The sequence below is a fragment of the Podarcis pityusensis genome (genome assembly GCF_964106645.2).
Source record: "Podarcis pityusensis genome assembly, chromosome: 4".
Classification (NCBI taxonomy): Eukaryota; Metazoa; Chordata; class Lepidosauria; order Squamata; family Lacertidae; genus Podarcis; species Podarcis pityusensis.
In genome coordinates this window covers 102677877-102696631 of record NC_138027.1, presented here as the reverse complement: position 1 = coordinate 102696631, position 18755 = coordinate 102677877, and the positions used below count along the sequence as shown (strand labels likewise).

At 44.6% G+C, this 18755-nt stretch overlaps 1 protein-coding gene and 1 long non-coding RNA gene across 2 annotated transcripts in view; one reads left to right on the top strand and one right to left on the bottom strand.

Moving 5' to 3' along the window:
• Positions 1-2598: 2598 nt before the first annotated feature.
• LOC308475942 lies at positions 2599-10548 on the top strand. Its single transcript, XR_013985564.1, has 2 exons — positions 2599-3290; positions 8787-10548. It is a non-coding gene; the product is annotated as an uncharacterized lncRNA (long non-coding RNA).
• Positions 10549-10851: 303 nt separating this feature from the next.
• DIAPH3 (diaphanous related formin 3) overlaps positions 10852-18755 on the bottom strand; it is a 118209-nt gene continuing 110305 nt past the window's right edge. Inside the window, exon 28 of the mRNA XM_081002966.1 lies at positions 10852-11961. Coding sequence (XP_080859092.1) covers positions 11705-11961 — 257 coding nt within the window. The 3' untranslated portion in view covers positions 10852-11704. The remainder of the gene's footprint in view (positions 11962-18755) is intronic.

Sequence of the window (18755 nt, the reverse complement as noted above, 5' to 3'; positions counted from 1 at the left end):
AAGTTTTGTCTGGAGCTAGTGCCTGCCCCCCAGTAAAAGTCATGCTCACTGCTCCTGGGATTGCAATAAGAAATGAGCTTCTGTTGCTGCAGCTGATCAGACTGGTCTGCCACGTGACCTAGGAATCCAGGATTTACCACCATGGGGCATAACCTAGCCAACTATGGGTGCTGCACCTACATGCAGATGATGCCCATGGACTCAACAAAACCATTTCCCACACTGGTTTTTAGACTGGGCCCAGAAGCAGTGCGTGGGGGGCATGAAGGTAAATAGGACTTCCAAAGTCCCTTCACCTGCTTCAACGCAAGTTAATTGTGTTCCACAGCAGGCATGAACTTGCACCAAGCAGAGGGGAAAGCTAGAAGGGGATATGGTGAAGGATGCAGGTCTGCCATTCATCTTAATAGCCTCCACAGCTGTCTGGAGGCATGCCTGTGTGTGCAATCGAGTGGCAGTAGAAATTCTGCGTGCTTGGACACTGCACCCATCACTGATGTGCCCAAGCTATTTAGCAACAGGCTGGCTGAATGCAACACACTTCACATTCTGCAATACTGTTTATCAAATGTTTATGTCCTTATTTTAGAATTGTCATATTCATCATGTTTAGGGTTATGTTACTGAACAGGAACAGATTAAATAAAGAAGTACCTACCTCTTGACTGAAGAGTGTGCTCATGCTATCAGTACATTCTCTCAAACCACCAAAGTGTCAGAAAGTTCTTGAAATTGAAACTGACAAACATACCATTTTTTTCTCAGGGGCAAATATCAAGTTGGGAGTGTAAATAAAACCCAGCATGGATCTGCTCATCAGCATGATGAAGATCAAGTGCTTGCAAATGCTGTCAGTCCAATAAATGTCAGTTAGCGCACCAGCAAAAGGACCGACCCACCCAGAAGTTTTTCCCAACCTCACAATTTGGAAATCAACTGCTTTAGTTGATATTTAAGATGACGCTTGCATTGATCATGTGGATAGACCACTTTTCAATGTTGCAACTGTGACAAACTCCTTGTCAAATGTATTTTGCATCATATTCAGGAAAATTGACATGCTGAAACTTTAAAAAAATGGGTAAAGCAGTTTTACTGAATATCCTTTAATTCGTGTTTCCCAACCTTTTCCCAACCATCTCCCCATCTGACCTTGTTTCCTTCCTGTGGTTCCCCCATGGGAGGTGCCCCCCCCATAAAAACCAATACAAAGATTATTTTTCTTCACTTCTCACTTCCCCCTTTAGCCCTCTAGCCTTGTGCTATACCCCCCCCCATTTACGTGATTTTCACCTGTGGCCCCCTTTGAATATTGGGGGGGGGGCAGGGGGCATAGCTGTCAACTTTTCCCTTTTCTTGCGAGGAATCCTATTTGGAATAAAAAAAGGGAAACGTTGACAGCTATGACAGAGGGCCATATGGCCCCGAGTTGGTAAACACTGCTTTAAATGCATGGCTCAGGATCCCCTTTACCCTCACAATAATCTCAGTGGAGCTATAGCTCTTGCCCCATGAAAAGTTACACAAAGCAAGGGGGCATCGGAGCAACTTAGGACCAAGTAGACACACCCCTTGAAGCGCCCAATTATCACCCCTCCCTTGCGCTCCCTTGTGTCAAAATTGGTAACCGGGCTCAAGCCAAACCTATGAACCATATCCTGCCCTTGAGGCCGATTGGAACTGGCTCTTCTCTGCCTTCTGCTGATGAAGATGTTCGTGCGTGGAATTAGGGAGCCTTTGCAACCACCACTTGCACCAATTTCGGGGGCAGTAGAGGAGTGTCATCTCCTGCTCCCCCCCCCCCAAAAGTAGTGGGTCTCTACCATGGTTGGTAGAGAAAGCAGAGACATCACCTTACCAACAAAGGTCTGTATAGTTAAAGCCATGGTTTTCCCAGTAGTGATGTAAGGAAGTGAGAGCTGGACCATAAAGAAGGCTGATCGCCGAAGAATTGATGCTTTTGAATTATGGTGCTGGAGGAGACTCTTGAGAGTCCCATGGACTGCAAGAAGATCAAATGCATCCATTCTTAAGGAAATCAGCCCTGAGTGCTCACTGGAAGGACAGATCCTGAAGCTGAGGCTCCAATACTTTGGCCACCTCATGAGAAGAGAAGACTCCCTGGAAATGACCTTGATGTTGGGAAAGATGGAGGGCACAAGGAGAAGGGGATGACAGAGGACGAGGTGGTTGGATGGTGTTCTCGAAGCTACAAACATGAATCTGACCAAACTGCGGGAGGCAGTGGAAGACAGGAGGGCCTGGCGTGCTCTGGTCCAGGGGGTCACAAAGAGTCGGACACGACTAAACGACTAAACAACAACCATGGTTGGAAACCTTCCAGCTGGCCCAATAAAGAACATTCAGTGTCTCTATGTATGCATTGAAGATTGCAAATAGATGCAATCTCACTAGCTTTGGCAAAGGATGACTCACTAAGGTCATTTCCATGCTCAACATAGTACTCAGGTATACTAGGGAGTGTTGCCAATTCATTATTCTTTTCAAATAAAGAAAACTGGAGTTATTTTTGTCCACATATATTTTACTTTTGGTTGAACTTAAAGATGCAACAGAATGCCAAAAGGACATGCCCAAACCAACATAGCATCTATAAACCACAACTATTCAGTTAGTTTATATAAAACACAGATATTGTGGTATATTGGACCACATCTCTTCAGACAGGAGTTGAGGGATAGGATAGCTGAATACTCCCCAATAAGGGGAGGGGGAGCTCTGTACTGTAGTGGCCAGAATATAAGCCGCACCCGCAAATAAGCCGGGGGGGGGGGGCAATACCTGAATATAAGCCACTCCTTTAAACTTCCGCAGGCACTCACACCTGAAAATGGCAAATGTAGAAGAAAATATTTTGGTACCATTCCCCAGGGCTGCTTCCGGGGGGGGGGGGCGGGAGCCACGCCGCTTTGCTGGCAGCCTTCCCCCCTTCCTCCTCTCAGCCGGTGTAGGGGAGGCTTGGGAGCTGTTTCATATCGAGGAAGCCAATTTTTGTAAGGTCACAAATTTAAGGCGCACTTTAACTTTTCATGGTCAGAATTTGGGGGAAAAGTGCAGTTTATATTCGGGCCAATACAGTATGTACAAAAACTAGCATTTCAGATAGAAGGTTAGATTAGTATTCTTCTACCCAAGTTTCCCCCATGCTGCGAAATGTGCATGTGTAAGTATAGAAAGGTAGACATTATAAGACTCAACCCCCTTTTGCATTCTGAAATGTTATGGGTCAGGAACAGTTTTAACCACAACCCCCAGGTTCTCTAAACCAGGTGTGATGGGACGATGAGCTGCTTGTGTGTAAAATCCTAGTCCCTCAGAGTTTGGTCAAGTTTGCAAACCTCTGTCTGTAACGGAGCCCCTTAAACATGGCTCCGTCAGTCGCTGGCAGATTCCGACAGTGGTTGCTTTCGGAATCGCTTCCAACATAAAAGCTCCTTAACGGAAACACGTCTTCTGGACTCTCTGCGTGACAGTTTCCGGCGAGGAGTGGGTGTCCCTACAGGAGGTCCTGAAACCTCCCCACTGTTTTCGCTGGAAGTGTCTCTGAGCCATCCCTCCAGCTCACTTTCCCTCAGCTCAGCTCCTCTCCCCCTACTGGTTCCCTCTTCAGCTGCTGAGTCTCTCCCAACCTGTGTGAGCCCTTTCACTTCCCTTCCTTCCGATGGCAGTTCCCTGACATCCACCTCCCCTCCAGGGCCCCCTTCATCCCCTCTCGCCCCCTCCTCTACGGGCGGTGAGGAGGCAAAACCCCGGAATGAACTTCCTTCATCTTCCGATGTCCCGAACACTTCTCTCCACCTGTTGCGGTTCCTGGTCTCGAAGTACTCCTCCTCCTCAGAGTCCATCTCCCCTTCCCCTTCCGAGTCCGAGAATCCTTCCAACTCCTCCTCCTCATCGGTGGTCCCAAAGTATTCCCTCCGGAACCTCTCCACAGGCTGAGGTTTCCTTGGGAACCTTTGATGGAACGTTTCTATCAATACCTCGTCATTGATATCTTCTGCCATTACCCAAGTGTTTTCTGACTCCGGTTCTCCTTCCCACGCTACCAAATACTCCACCTGATCCCCCTTCCACCTGGCGTCGAGGATTTCTGCCACATGGCTGCTGCATTCCCTTTCTTCTATGACCGGTCCCCGAGTGGCCATCCCTTCTCGTCCCCCCTCATACGGTGACAGTAACGACCTGTGAAATACTGGGTGCAGTTTCATGTGCTTGGGTAACCGGAGCCTGAAAGCCACTGGGTTGACCTGTTGAATGACCTCAAAGGGACCCAATCTCCTGGGTCTTAATTTCTTACAACCTCCTTTGAACGGCAACCCTTGGGTTGACAGCCACACCCTATCTCCCACCCTTATGGTTTCACCTTCCCTTCGGTTCTTGTCTGCCTGCCTCTTGTATTCTTCCTTCGCCCTTTCTAAGTTGAGTTGGAGCTGACGATGGATTGCTTCCATTTCTTCTACAAAATGCTCGGCTGCCGGGACGCTCCATCTCTCCCCTTCTCCCCCTGGGAAACCCCTGGGATGACACCCATAATTAGCCAAGAAGGGGCTCATCCCTGTGGACACATTCTCGGCATTGTTGTAGGCAAATTCCGCCAGCGCCAACTTTTCTACCCAGTCATTCTCTCTGTCATTGACATAACACCTCAGGTATTGCTGGAGGACCCCGTTTGCTCTTTCCGCCTGCCCGTTGGTTTCAGGGTGCCGGGCAGTCGAAAAGTTGACCTCCACCTGCAGTAAGCTCATGAGCTTCCTCCAGAACCTGGAAGTAAATTGTTTTCCTCGGTCTGAGACCACCCTCAATGGCACCCCGTGCAACCTAAAAATGTGTTCTACAAATAACTTCGCTGTCTCTTCCGCCGTGACTGCATGCGAGCAGGCTACAAAGTGGCACATCTTTGTTAGTAGGTCTACCACCACCATGATGGCTGTTTTCCCCTTGGACTTCGGCAGATCAGTCATAAAATCTATCGACACTGCCTCCCAAGGTCGTTCTGGGGTTGGTAAGGGTTCTAATAGCCCCGCCGGTGCCCGCCTCTCCCCTTTGGCTCGCTGGCATTGCTCACACCCTCTTACATACTCCCGTACATCTTCCCTCACCTTAGGCCACCAAAATTCCCTGGTGACCAACCACATGGTTTTGTGTTGTCCAAAATGCCCCGCCGTGGGGCTGTCGTGCAACTGCTTGAGTACCCTCCCCCTTAAGTCTCCTTCAGGGATATACAGTGCCCTTTTGTAATACAAAGCTCCATTTCTTTCCTCGAAACCCCCTGGTTCCTCTCCCTCACCCCTAAGACCTCTGAGCTTATTCTGGGCGTATTCATCATTCTCTGTTTCCTCTACCAGTTCTCTTTGTCCCACCAATGCCGCCCCACACACCCAGCGGTCCTCTGGAATGACATGTCTCTCTTCGGGTGCTCCCTCCCCCTCCAAATATTCAGGTTTGCGTGAGAGAGCGTCCGCCCTAATGTTCTCTGGGCCTGGCACGTAACAAATCTCAAAGTTAAATTTGGAGAACTCCTGGGCCCATCTCACTTGCCGTTGGTTGAGCACTCGTGCCGTCCTCCAATACTCTAGGTTCTTGTGGTCAGTGCACACTTGCACCTTATGTTGTGCGCCAATTAGCAGGTGCCTCCATCTCCGGAACGCCTCATGAATGGCTAGTAGTTCTCGGTCATACACCGTGTAGTTCCTCTCGGATTTGTTCAGCTTTCGCGAAAAAAAGGCACACGGTCTCCACTCTGACTCCTCCTTCCCTGGCTGCAGAAGCACCGCCCCAATCGCTCTGTCTGATGCGTCAGTTTCCACTCTCATCGGTTTTTGTAAATCCACATGCAGGAGTTGTTGTTCCGAGGCGAAGGCCCTTTTTAGTTCCTCAAATGCTCGCTCCGCCTCCTCAGTCCAAACGAACTTCTTCTTACTGCTGAGACAGTCCGTAATGGGCGCCGTCAGGTGGGCAAAGTTTCGGATGAACTTACGATAGAAGTTCCCAAATCCTAGGAACCTCTGCACATCCTTCCTTGTTTTGGGTGTTTTCCATTCCAGCACCGCCTGGACCTTGCCGGGATCCATGGCCAATCCCTTGTCTGACAGGCGATACCCCAGGAATTCCACCTCCTTGGTATGAAACTGACACTTCTCCAGTTTCACCCACAGCTGGTTGGCTTGCAGCCTGCTCAACACTTCTCTGACGTCTCTCACATGCTGCTCCTCATTCTCAGAATACACCAACACGTCGTCTAAGAAGGCCACACAATTCTTGTAAAGCAAAGGCCCCAGGACGTGGTTCATAAACGATTGAAAGCACGCGGAGCCTCCTTGTAGGCCGAAGGGCATAACTAAATATTCAAATGCCCCCAAAGGGGTGAACATGGTGGTTTTCCATTCATCCCCCTTCCTTATTCGTATCAGGTTGTACGCCCCCCTTAGGTCCAGTTTAGTAAAAATCTTTCCCTTCCTGACCCTTGTCAAAATGTCGTCAATCCTGGGCATAGGGAAAGCCACTGGTTCTGACACTGCATTTAAGGCCCTGAAGTCACACACAAGCCTCGGCTTGTTCGTGTTTTTTTTATCCACAAAAAACACTGGGCTGCCCCCCACCGCCCTGGACTCTCTGATGAACCCTCTCTTCAGGTTCTTGTCAATGAACTCTCTTAGCTCCTGCATCTCTCTGTCTGACATGGCGTACAGCTTGCCTACAGGGAGCTGTGCCCCAGGGAGTAAATTGATTTGACAGTCAAAGGGTCTATGCGGGGGTAGTTGGTCAGCTTCCCTTTCGCTGAAGACGTCGCGGAGATCTGCGTATTGTCGTGGTACCTTCACGTTCTCCGTTACTTCAGTCCCTGCTAGGGTGGCTTGGGCCCCTGCCAAACCCTTTCCCTCTTTGCAGTGTTCTAAGCAATGTGCTGAACCAAAAGAAACCACTCTCTGATGCCAGCCCACCAGCGGATCATGTAACGCTAGCCAGCTCATCCCCAATATAATGGGAGCTCCTCCCAAGGTGGCCACATTAAACGCTATCAGTTCGGTGTGCCTTGCCACCTTCATTATCATTGGGACGGTCTGCAAGCTGACTTCTCCTCCCAACAGCTCCCTGCCATCGATCGTGGTCACCTGCAGGGGGTTGTTTAAAGGGATCGTCTGTATCTGGTGTTCAGCTGCAAACTCTTTGCTCATGAAATTGCAGGAGCTGCCTGAGTCCAACAGCGCCTTTATCTTTAGAGGGTGTCCGTTTGGCAGCTCTAGCGCCACTTCTATCACTAGGGCGGGTTTAGGAGGTTCTGGCGTGGGCACTTTCACTGCTCTTTGGCCTGGCTGCTGTGCCCCGACGGTGGCAGCCAGGCGTTGGCTTTTACTTGCTTCGGTATTTCTTCCTCTCTTCCCTCCACAGCTCCTACCATCCCTTGCCATTCCTTCCTCTGGGGGCAGACTCTGGCAAAGTGACCTGGCTGTTGGCAGAGATAGCATTTCCGGGCGCCTTTTCCCTCCTTCTTTCCCCCCTCACTGGGCTTTGAAACTGCGCGCGCGCGCGCTGTTCCGATTTCCATCGGCTCTGCCGGCGGGAAAGTTGGCTCTGGAATGTCTGGAATGCGGAACTCCTTCCAACGTTCCCCCTTCCCTTCCCGCCTCTCCAATGCTCTCGCCTCCTGGCGCGCTCCTATGGTCAGCGCTGATTTGGTCAGCTGGTCCATAGACTCCGCCCTGGGCGCCCGGGAAAGTTCGTCTTTCACAGCCGAAGAAAGCCCTTCTTCAAAGAGCATTTGAATGGGTTCCGCCGATAGATCCCACCCCAATTTATGGATCAACATGGTGAACTCAGTCCAGTACTCACGGACAGATCGGCTCCCCTGTTTGCAAGCCATTAACTGTCTGCGGACCACTCCCTGTTCAATATCGCTGGAAAACATCAGATCCATGGCGCGAAAGAACTTCATCGTGTCCTTTAGGACGTCACTATTCGCTGCCATCAGGGGTCTAACCCAGTCTCTCGCCCCCTTTTCAAGATGCCCAATCACGAAAGCCACTCGTGATTCCTCGTCAGGGAATTCATCAAACTGCAGATTGAGGGCATATTGCATCTCTGTCCGAAAGCCATGATAGTCTTTGGGCTCCCCCCCAAACTTCTGCACCAATCCTGGTACCTTTCTGACGAGCTGGGTGTCTTTCCCCTTTTTGTCTGCATCCTGAGCCCTCCTCTCCTCAAGCCTCGCCGTCTGCAGCGCTAGCTGGACCTCCAACACCCGGTACCTTTCTTCCAGGCTTGGACCCGCTCCAGCTCCTGCTTCTCCGGTTCCGGCTGGGTTGCTCATGATGCCTTCTCCTGCACAAGCTGCTCACGGAGACTGTCGGAATGCTGTGATGGGACGATGAGCTGCTTGTGTGTAAAATCCTAGTCCCTCAGAGTTTGGTCAAGTTTGCAAACCTCTGTCTGTAACGGAGCCCCTTAAACATGGCTCCGTCAGTCGCTGGCAGATTCCGACAGTGGTTGCTTTCGGAATCACTTCCAACATAAAAGCTCCTTAACGGAAACACGTCTTCTGGACTCTCTGCGTGACAGTTTCCGGCGAGGAGTGGGTGTCCCTACAGGAGGTCCTGAAACCTCCCCACTGTTTTCGCTGGAAGTGTCTCTGAGCCATCCCTCCAGCTCACTTTCCCTCAGCTCAGCTCCTCTCCCCCTACTGGTTCCCTCTTCAGCTGCTGAGTCTCTCCCAACCTGTGTGAGCCCTTTCACTTCCCTTCCTTCCGATGGCAGTTCCCTGACACCAGGCTTCAGTTATTGAACCATCTCAGACATTTTGGTGCTCCCTTTATTGGAAAAAATAAGAATATCACTTCAGGGTCACAACCCCCTGCACTTTAAAAAATAAATTTGAAAAATATTAGGGTTTTGCTTAGATTTCTTGGGGTTCTTTCTCTATCCTATTGTTCATTTTGAACAGTCTGAAAATAGTGCCATAAAATAGGTGTGTTCTGGTATATTTCTTTGAATAGACAAGACACCTGTGGCCATAGAAAGTCTGGATCACCTACCATCATTTCCTTCATGACCTTTAAAGATGTCATTTGAAACTATTTCATTTCCAGTTGCTTCATTCTGTGCAAGATGCAATTTCAGGTCCCCAAAGTGAAATCAAGTAGCACATTTATCAGATCTGTTTCCTAACCTCCCTGTTTCTGTGCCGTTATATGTCAGGTGCAGCATACATTCAAGAAGCATGAAGATCCTGGCCTTTCAAAACACATTTCATTCTTACATCATCATCAGGATAAGCCTGTTTAGATGTAGGGAAGAAAACCAATTTTGATGATGAAATGCTTTTTCAGCCTTTTAGAAGATCTACGTTCAAACATAACAGTTCTCATAGTATGTTGAAGCAGTTGAAACAATATTGACCTAACTGAAGGTATTCTTGTTCTATAATCGTAAGATCACACATCACTTTAGAATCTGTCCAAATATAAGACCACACAACTCATAAATGAGGGGTGGGGATTGCAATAGTGGGGAAAGAAACTACCTTTACACACCTAAACACTACAACTACTAATAATATATTGCCAAAGTTACTGCAAAAGGTTTCAGACCATAGAACATGCTGTGATATTTCAAAGAACTGGATTTTTTCTATCAGCATTGTTTGCAAATGTAAGTTTAAGAAGAAAGTGCAGGCAAATAGAGCCTCCTACAACTGGCATTCCCCTCTGTTCCCAACAAGGTTGTCTATCACCAACTGTCCAGTAGGAAGATGTCACTGAGTAGTTCAGTGCAATTTGAACTGTGATTTGGCTTTGCTTTGAGCACCATTGTGGTAATCAAAGAAAGCCACTATGGCAGGTTTCCAACCTTTTGTGTCCATGGCTCCCTTGAGCAACTACATTCTTTCTGTGGCACACCTGTGGGGCTCAGGAGCCCAGTTATATCCCCCCTTGCCTAGCAGTCTCTCACCCTTTTTCAAACACCCTCCCTTGTGGAGTGTTCCTTCAGCCTCCTCTCCCCCCTCCCTTCTCCTTGGGAGTCCTCTGGCCAGCCACTGATGCCACCCCTGGTCTCTGAGCTGCCCCCCTGCCCCATAGAGAGGTGCCTCCTCGCACTGCCCCACAGTGCAAATCAAGGACTGCCTGAATAAAATGGGGAAGCTAGAGACCTGTGTATACCATCTTAAGCCACTGGAGGAAATCTGGGTATAACTGCAATAGGTAATGGTAACAACAACAACAAAGAAGTCCACTTTAGTTCTTAATGCTGGGAAGACACAGAAATGATCTATATTTAATAATGAAAAGTGATCTGAGTTCTTTACATTAAAAAGCAATTCACATCTTCCAAAGGCATATTTGTCCGATTTTTAAAGGAGCAAATAAATACAGTACAAGAAAATGTGTAACAAAGAAATATACTAAATTCAATAATCCCTAAACCATTTGGTGAGGAATTTGAAGTTTGATCTGTTTCAACATTCTGCTTTTATTTGTTCAAAAATAATTAAGGCAATGCATTTTTTTAAAATAGCTCCTACACAACATTTTGAAGAAAATTATTACCGGTAATCGGTGTGTCCAAATAATCTGCAGGTATGATCTTATAAGGATCTCATAAATGGATCCAGTTTTCCAACCCAATTAAAACCAGAAGCAATATACTATTGCAAGAGTAATTAATTAGTCTACACTGCAGTGATGTGCAATTTACAAATGAATTAATTATGCGAGAAATCTCTACCAAATCCAACAGCATGCATTGTAACAAAGCGATTTAAAAAGCCAATTCTGGCAAATATTTCCTTAGGTGTCTTTCTGTGCGCCACAGAAAAATTAAGATCAGTCACAGTCAAAGAGTAACTAAGTTCCTTTAATAATCATAAATTTGTGCTAAGGCAAAATTGTGTTTATATTTCAAGTTTGAGTAACAGCTATAGGTTGGATATACATCTTATCATACATTTGATATTACTTTATGCATAGATACGCAGTGTTGTCTGTAGATTAAAAATAAATGAACGCATTTTAGCACTTACCTGATGAAGAATCAAGCTATACTATAAAACTTATTTATAACTTATGTAATATTGTATTGCACTTTTTTTCTACTAAAATTTCAGACTCTGCAATGCACAATACCCAGGATGTACATAGCTTGATTTGCATTTTTTTAAATTTAAGTCAATAGCTTACAATTGTTTTAAAGTGGAGCACATGGGGGGAATGAGTGTTAATCAACAGTCAACAGATCTGTGAACCAAACTTTCCCCCCTTTCATTATCCTTGAATTGTCTTCCAACTACGCAAGACATCAATGCCATATTACAGGAATACAAAGAACAATTTTGTATTCAGGCACAAAACCTTATAAATCCATACATCAAATGTGCATCATGCAAAACATGTAACAGCCATGAAAAGCTTCTTTATGGTGCCAATCAGAAAATAAACATGTATTGCTTCAGAAAGCTAATGGAGATCAGTTGCTCAAAAGCTCATTTACATCAAATGCTCACAGCATGTGAAAAGCTAATGAATTAGTCTTTCTGAAAGAGAGGAACATGCTAATTTTTTACTTGCAGGTATTTCTGATTTGGAGAATTCGTCCACCTGCATTTCTGAAGTGGTATATTCTGTTATAGACACACATTTTTCTTGAACATCTTAAGGGACTCAGTTTTTGCTTTGATCGGTGAAGTCAAAGATTACAGTGCTCGTAATCTTGCTAGCAGAGCTTCTACTTCAGGAATTGCTTCTCCTTTAGAAACAAAGCCAGCAAGCTCCATTTCTTTCCCTCTACTTCCTCCATTACTAATACCCTTCTTCCCAACAGCTGCTCTCTTTTCTACAGATGAATTAGTTTCCATCTTGAAATTAAGGTCCTTGCTCATTGGATTCCTTGTTGATGTTGTGTTCATATTGTGGTGCAAATGTAACTTTTCTGTTGGTGCTTTCTGGTTTTCTGTAAGGTAGAAAACAGACAAATTACAATTATTTTTGACTCAAGCACCCCAACTGCTGAAAACTGGTAAAGCTGTGCAATTCTACATTCTAAAGAGAAGAGCGGGCGTTTGGTTAATGAACTGAAAGAACGGAGTAGCAAAGTTTAAACTGTGATCTAACGAAAACACATTGAAGAAAAACTGTTAATAAAAATAACGAAGTCTACCATGGACAAGTTAAATCGTATGGCTAGGTTCCAAAGAGCCACATACTGTAAGCAAGCCCAGTGGGATGTTTAAACTTTCCAAGGCACGCTTGGGTACATGGAAATGGTAGGATGGTCTTTGGAATCCTAGGCTGACATTTCATAAATATAAAGCAGGAGCGCTTCTCAAATGCTGAACACTCATCCCTCACATTGAAACCAATAACATCTTGGAATCTTCTAAACAAAGAATTAGTCCCAGAGGAAACAAGAGAATGGTGAGCCTCACCCCCACCCTCAAGTAACAGTTTAGCTCAGATGAGTACACTTGTCAATAAAACTAATATAGGGCGTTTTTACATTTGTAAATTCATGAAAGTGAACATAGCAGCTTCCAGATACACAGGGTTGTATCCAATAATGTGGGGATCTCATCTTCCTCTCCTCTCCCTGTACACACCAAAAATCTCATTGAGAAGGCCGCTTGGCTGGATCAGGCCATCTACTCTAGTACTGTATTCTGACTTCAAAACTCCCTAACCAGATGCAGTTGGGAATATCATAGTTCATTATTGTCCCCGTAATTTGATCTATTAAAGAGGCAAAATGAAGTGTAGATTCACTTGGGGCCTTAAACAATACATAAGGCAATTATAAAAAATCAATATACTCTTCAATTTACCTGTCTAAACAAACCTTCTGATAGATCCTATACTTTTTTCTTTTAAAAAAGGCATATTCAATATTCATGTAACCTTGAACAAGGCTTGAAAATGGTTTCAACAAACTTGACATGACATTTAGAGTTTTTTGGTTATTCGCTGAAAGATGTTCCATCATCCCAATAGTAATGACTTTGGAGCACAGGCAGTCACTCATGACAGTGTGTTTTATGTGAGTGCTGAAAATCCCAACCGAAAACAGCTTGTACATTAAAAGGCTGCTGCTGAAGATATTTACTGCACTGTCATTCCCTGACCAGGGGCTCACAATGATGGATGAGTTTTTTACACAGTTTCTTGGGCAATCTCAACGAATTTTAGAAGTATGATCACCTTTTGGCTGTTAGGAGAAAATAAAATAACCTCTTCTATCTCCTGCATCAGGGGGACAATTGTTACTTAAAATCCAATAAAAGCGAAGCAATTTTCACTTAGCTTCATTTACTGTATGAGAAAATTGCACAAACATATAACCAGAATTAGATACACACAAGACTCAAAGGAATGGCACTAAGCATGTAAGATGATTGTGCCTTTTTGAATTTACATAGTATGAATTTAAATATGCAACTGCAAAAGAGATAAATACTGGAATGATTATACTAGCCTGAAAAAGAAGAATAGCCATATTAGAGACAATTCAAAACTAATAAAGGCTCCTGGTATGGCTCTTGAACAAGAAAACTATTTTCTTCCTATCATGCAATTTGTAGAAATTCCCATGTGCAGCTAGACTTTGATATGAGGGCATTTTAACCTTTTTACACATTTGGGGTCATAACTCACCCTAAAACATGCAAAACTAGCCTACTTCACTTAAGACTGTTTGCTATTTCCTTAAAGGACAGGAATTGGCTGTACTGTGGTACTGAAACTCCCCTCCCCATTCTGTCTATATATATTTGTGTGTTTTAATTTTAAAGTTTCTTAAAAGGGCATCAACATGGCGAGAGACCTTTTTTTGTTGATGCAACAGTTAACACATGCAAATGTTAACCATTCAATATCCATGGGGCAGTATTTAATTAACTCTTTATACTGATACAAGGGGATTCGTAGATGCCCAGTGCAGTTTAGGGGAAACCTCAGAACAGATGTAGGTGGTGTGGGGCGGGGTGGGGGAATAGAGTGGTTCCAGCATGCAGGGGGAAATCCTTGGACTGATGAACAGTAGTCTTAGCTCTTTATTGCATATACGAGTAGCTCCAAAACTGCATGTGGTTTTCAGCTTCAAACAAAAATGTATGAATAAGCATCAGGGGGTCTGAGAAAATAATAATTCTTATGGATGTATTACATTCATATCCAATGTTTGTGCCATCTTAAGCTGTAGCAATTGCCATGAGGGTGCATAACTACTGTAGATTGTTTTGATTGTTGTTAGTGAGAAGTGCGTTTTGTGAAGCAGCTCTGGATATGAACAAAAGCCCGGATTCAAGTACATCTTAGTCCTTTTATGTGACAGTCCTTTCAAGGAGTCTAGGGCAGTACACATTCCCCATCCTGTTTATATCCTCAAGACAAGCCTGTAGGGTAGGGTAGGCTCAGAAAAATTACCCCAGATCAGCCAGTGAGCTTCCTAGCTGGGTTGGCGTTTGAACTGGGTCGTCTTAGTCTTGGGCTTTCAATGGGAGAAGAGGTATCAGGGGCCACTGTTCTGCAGTAGTTCCTGGGTTGTCTCAGTGATTATCTCTAGGGACAGTTTCAGAAGATACCACTGGAAGGGTGTCCCTCAGTTCCCTGGCTCTTGAGTTATGAGATGCCTCTTGTCTCCAATGCTATTCAACCTCTATATGAAGCCTTTGGGAGCAAGTCAATAGGACATATGAAGTGAGGGGGCATTATTACAGTGATGCTACTCAACTCTATTTTTCGGTAACAATTGAGATGGCTGTGCAGGTCCTGCACTGGTGTCTAGAGGCAGAGGTGGGCTGGATAAGGTTTAATAAACTGAATCTGACAAGCTGGGCACTTTGAGCAGCTCCCATGTACAGGAAGTTGTCTATGCCATTTCTGAACTGGGACAGCCTGACCACATTGCCCATGCATTGCTAACCTCAAGGTTATATTTCTGCAATGTGCTCTGTGTGGGGCTACCCATGAGATTGATCTGGAGGCTGCAGCTAGTACTGAATGTGGTGGCTAGAATGCGGTGGCCAGGTTGCTTGTGAGGGCAAACTACCAGCAGCATACAGCACCTTGTTTGTGGTATTTGCGATGAGTGCCAATCTGCTCCCAATCCAAGTTCAAGTTTTGGTACTAACACATCCAGCCCTATACAGCTTGGGACCAGGTTATTTTACAGACCACATTGCCCCTTATATACACATCAGGTCACTATGTTCTGTAGGAGAGTGTCTCCTTAAAGTTCCTGTTGTTGTTGCTGCTGTTATTGTTAAAAAATATATACCACCCTTCATCTGAAGATGTTAGGGTGGTTCACAAGATAAAAATACAGAATAAAAGCACAAAAGAAATAGTTAAAACAAAACCAAACCCCCCCCAAACCCTCCCACAAATACACGGGCACCGTAGAATAGGCCGTAGAATATTAATCAGCCAAAGGCTTGGTTGAAGAGAACATTTTTGCCTGGTGCCTAAAGACGTATAATGAAGGTGCCAGATGAACTTCCCTGGAGACAGCATTCCACAAACGGAGAGCCACTGCAGAAAAGGTCCATTCTTATGTTGCCACCCTTTGGACCTCACGTGGAGGAGCCTCAGATGATAAACACAGAGTCTGGGATGGTTTATATGGGGAGAGGCGGGCTTTGAGGTATTGTGGTCCTGAGCCCTTTCAGGCTTTATACGTAGGTCAAAACCAGCACTCTGAATTGGGCCTGGAAGCTAATTGGTAACCAGTGCAGTTGAACCGGGATCAGTATAAAATACTCAAACTGCCTTGCCCTGGTGAGCAACCTGGCTGTTGAAATTCTAAACCGGTTGCACCAAAATATTAGAAGTCCATTCTACAGTGATTCAGAAGTAGGTTCTCTGTAAGGCTTCCCCTGTTCTGTGAAACAGCATGCTCACTGAGCTACAACAGATACCCCGTACCAGTATCTGTACTCCATGGAAACAAGAGAGGACATTTTTGTTCTAACATGTATTCTCGGGTAGAGCAATAGGGCTCTGCCACAGCTGCTCATTTTGAATTGTTTTAAACTCATCTTATTTGTTGTGCTGCTTTGTAACTGTTTTTATTATATTCTGTACATTGCCTTGGGGCATAGGTGGAAGGCAATTAATAAATAATAATATTAGAAACCATTTAATAGTTAGTAGTACTCCTTCACTTAACCATTAAAAAACAACAGTAAAGCAATGTAGATTTGCCCATCAGAATTGGGATTGGTTGTAGCTCTGTTCAATAAAGTCCCTGGGGCAAACCTAGATTAGCAACCCCATAATGTCTGAAAAGGCCTTGTGAAATTGCATAAAACCATAGTGAATGTTTATATGCCCAAACATGTTGTACACTTCATCCCCTACGTCCTGCAAAAATACACTTTCTACTATGGGTATTAAATAGTAGTTGTTTGATTTCATAATCTAATTCTTAGTGGCGAGTGGCAAAGTCTGACATTTTCCACTTTGGTAAGTTGATAGCAGCATCTTAGAGCACCTCTAGCTCTACGCATTCCATTCAGAGACATTTTCTTGGGTTTCTTTTTCTTTTCTGCCGCTTCACTTTTGATTGCTGGAAATTGTGTTTGAAAGCCAGGTTCACTACATGGCTCAGAGCTGATTCACATTATTTTTTCTGACTTGGATATAATTACTCATGTCAAGAAGAGAGCATTAAACGTAAGATGCAAGGAACCTTCAGCATTTCTCTCTGGGTATATGCATCAGGAAGCAGATAAATGTAATAGGTATCCAACAAGCATACCTAGGGAAAAACAGATACTTTGTGATTTGCACTTGCTGTTTTCTACATGAATATTAATCTTCATGTTGAAAAAAGGAGAGGTGAAACTGTATTTATGTCATTGCTTACAGTCGTGCTTATTTGAATCCGAGATTTTGGAAAGGTCTCAAACTCAAGATTATGCTTACTGGAACTCATCTTTCTTGGATCAAAGACGTATGTGGTCTGTGCACAGGAACTTGTTTCTAAGCTTACAGTGGCTGTCCATCTGTCCATCCCAGCAACAGAAAGGAGAACTGAGTGAGCATTTACAGATGTGTTGTTTTGAACAGTTTTAAATCTGATAATTGCAGAATGTGTCTAAAGGAATATGACAATTAGGCATATGAAATGCCCATACTGTTAGATACGTATACTGATTTCATTTGTTGAAATGGGATTGCTTAAATAGATATTGCTGTGTGTTTACAGAAAGCAATTTCAAGTTTTGATTAGTTACTAGCTGATTCTAGCATGAGCTCAAGTAGCTTTCATGTGGTTAGTTAACTTTGGTCACATGAGAAGTACCAAGTCACATGCTCCATTTTGTGTGAGTTCACTGCAATGTCACAGCATAAAGAGATGGCTGTATAAAGAAGCTTCTCTGAACACTGCTAGAAGGAAAGTGTTAATGTTTTTTCTCTGAATAGAGACTACAGAGAGGGCTCTCTATGAATAGAGAGACAGCAGTGCAGCAGCTATTGGGTCTCTGAATGGAACAGAGAAAGGTTTAAATGTGAATCTCTTCATGGCCTATAGGAAAGTGCAGACCGAGTGCAGAGCTGGAAGAGGGAGACACAGTTTATGATTTAAAACAAGAAGCTAAATTTTAAGTGAAGCTGAGCCTATGCTTGGATAAGCATGTCTTGCGAATGCGAATATATTCTTTTATCATCTGCTCTGCAAGTAAAGCTTTTGAATATTTAAGGAATGTCTGGCCACTGCTTTAATTCCTAAAAGGGAATTGAACTAATGCTCAATTTTGATGTAAGAATTGTGAGGGCATTGTATTAAAGCAAGATGAACGCTGCACCCTATAGTCGTCTTTGACTGGACTTAACCACCCAGGGGTCCTTTTCCTTTACTTTTAATTTAACATGAATACATCACCCCTTTCCAAGCTTTCCAATATGGTCATGATAATATATAAAAATAAATTATATATATATATATATATATATATATATATATATATATTATATAACTGTACTACTCCAGTAGTACTCGAATGTGCACTGCCAGTACTAGTCACGAGAGAGACACAGTGTACCAATGGGTCACATCCCGACCTCAGCTGGGTTATAGCAATGGCCCTGTCACCCCCTTCCCCTTTTCCTTTAGTGGGGACCAGAGGCCATGGAAGGAAGCAGGAAGCCTGTGCCGTTACGAGTTGGGCGGAAAAGGGGAAGGACAACCTATTGGCTGTCTCTTAGTGCAGACGCAGTTGGGCCTCAGCCTCCACAACCACCAATGGCCATGAACCACCACTGGCAGCAAGAGCGGCAAATACGTTATATGCTAATGATAATATTTTATTCTCTTATTACTCTGTTTTAAATGTGCAGTTCATATTTGACTTCCTTTAGCAATGTTTTCTTTTGAAATCTTTAAGATTTCCTAAAAGATATACATTGGCTCCCAGTACGTTTCTGAGCACAATTCAAAGTTTTGGTGCTGACCTTTAAAGCCCTAGACTAAGTTTACCAGACGTCCCCGTTTCCCAGGGACAGTCCCCGGATTTACAAATCAGTCCCCATACAAAATCCATTGAAGTTGAAAAGTGTCCCCAGATTCATTGAAAAAAATCTGATAACCTTACCCTAGATGGCCTCGGTCCAGTAGACCTGAAGGAGCATCTCCACCCCCATCGTTCAGCCCAGACACTGAGGTCCAGCTCTGAGGGCCTTCTGGCGGTTCCTTCACTGCGAGAAGTAAGGTTCAGGGAACCAGGCAGAGGGCCTTCTCGGAAGTGGCAC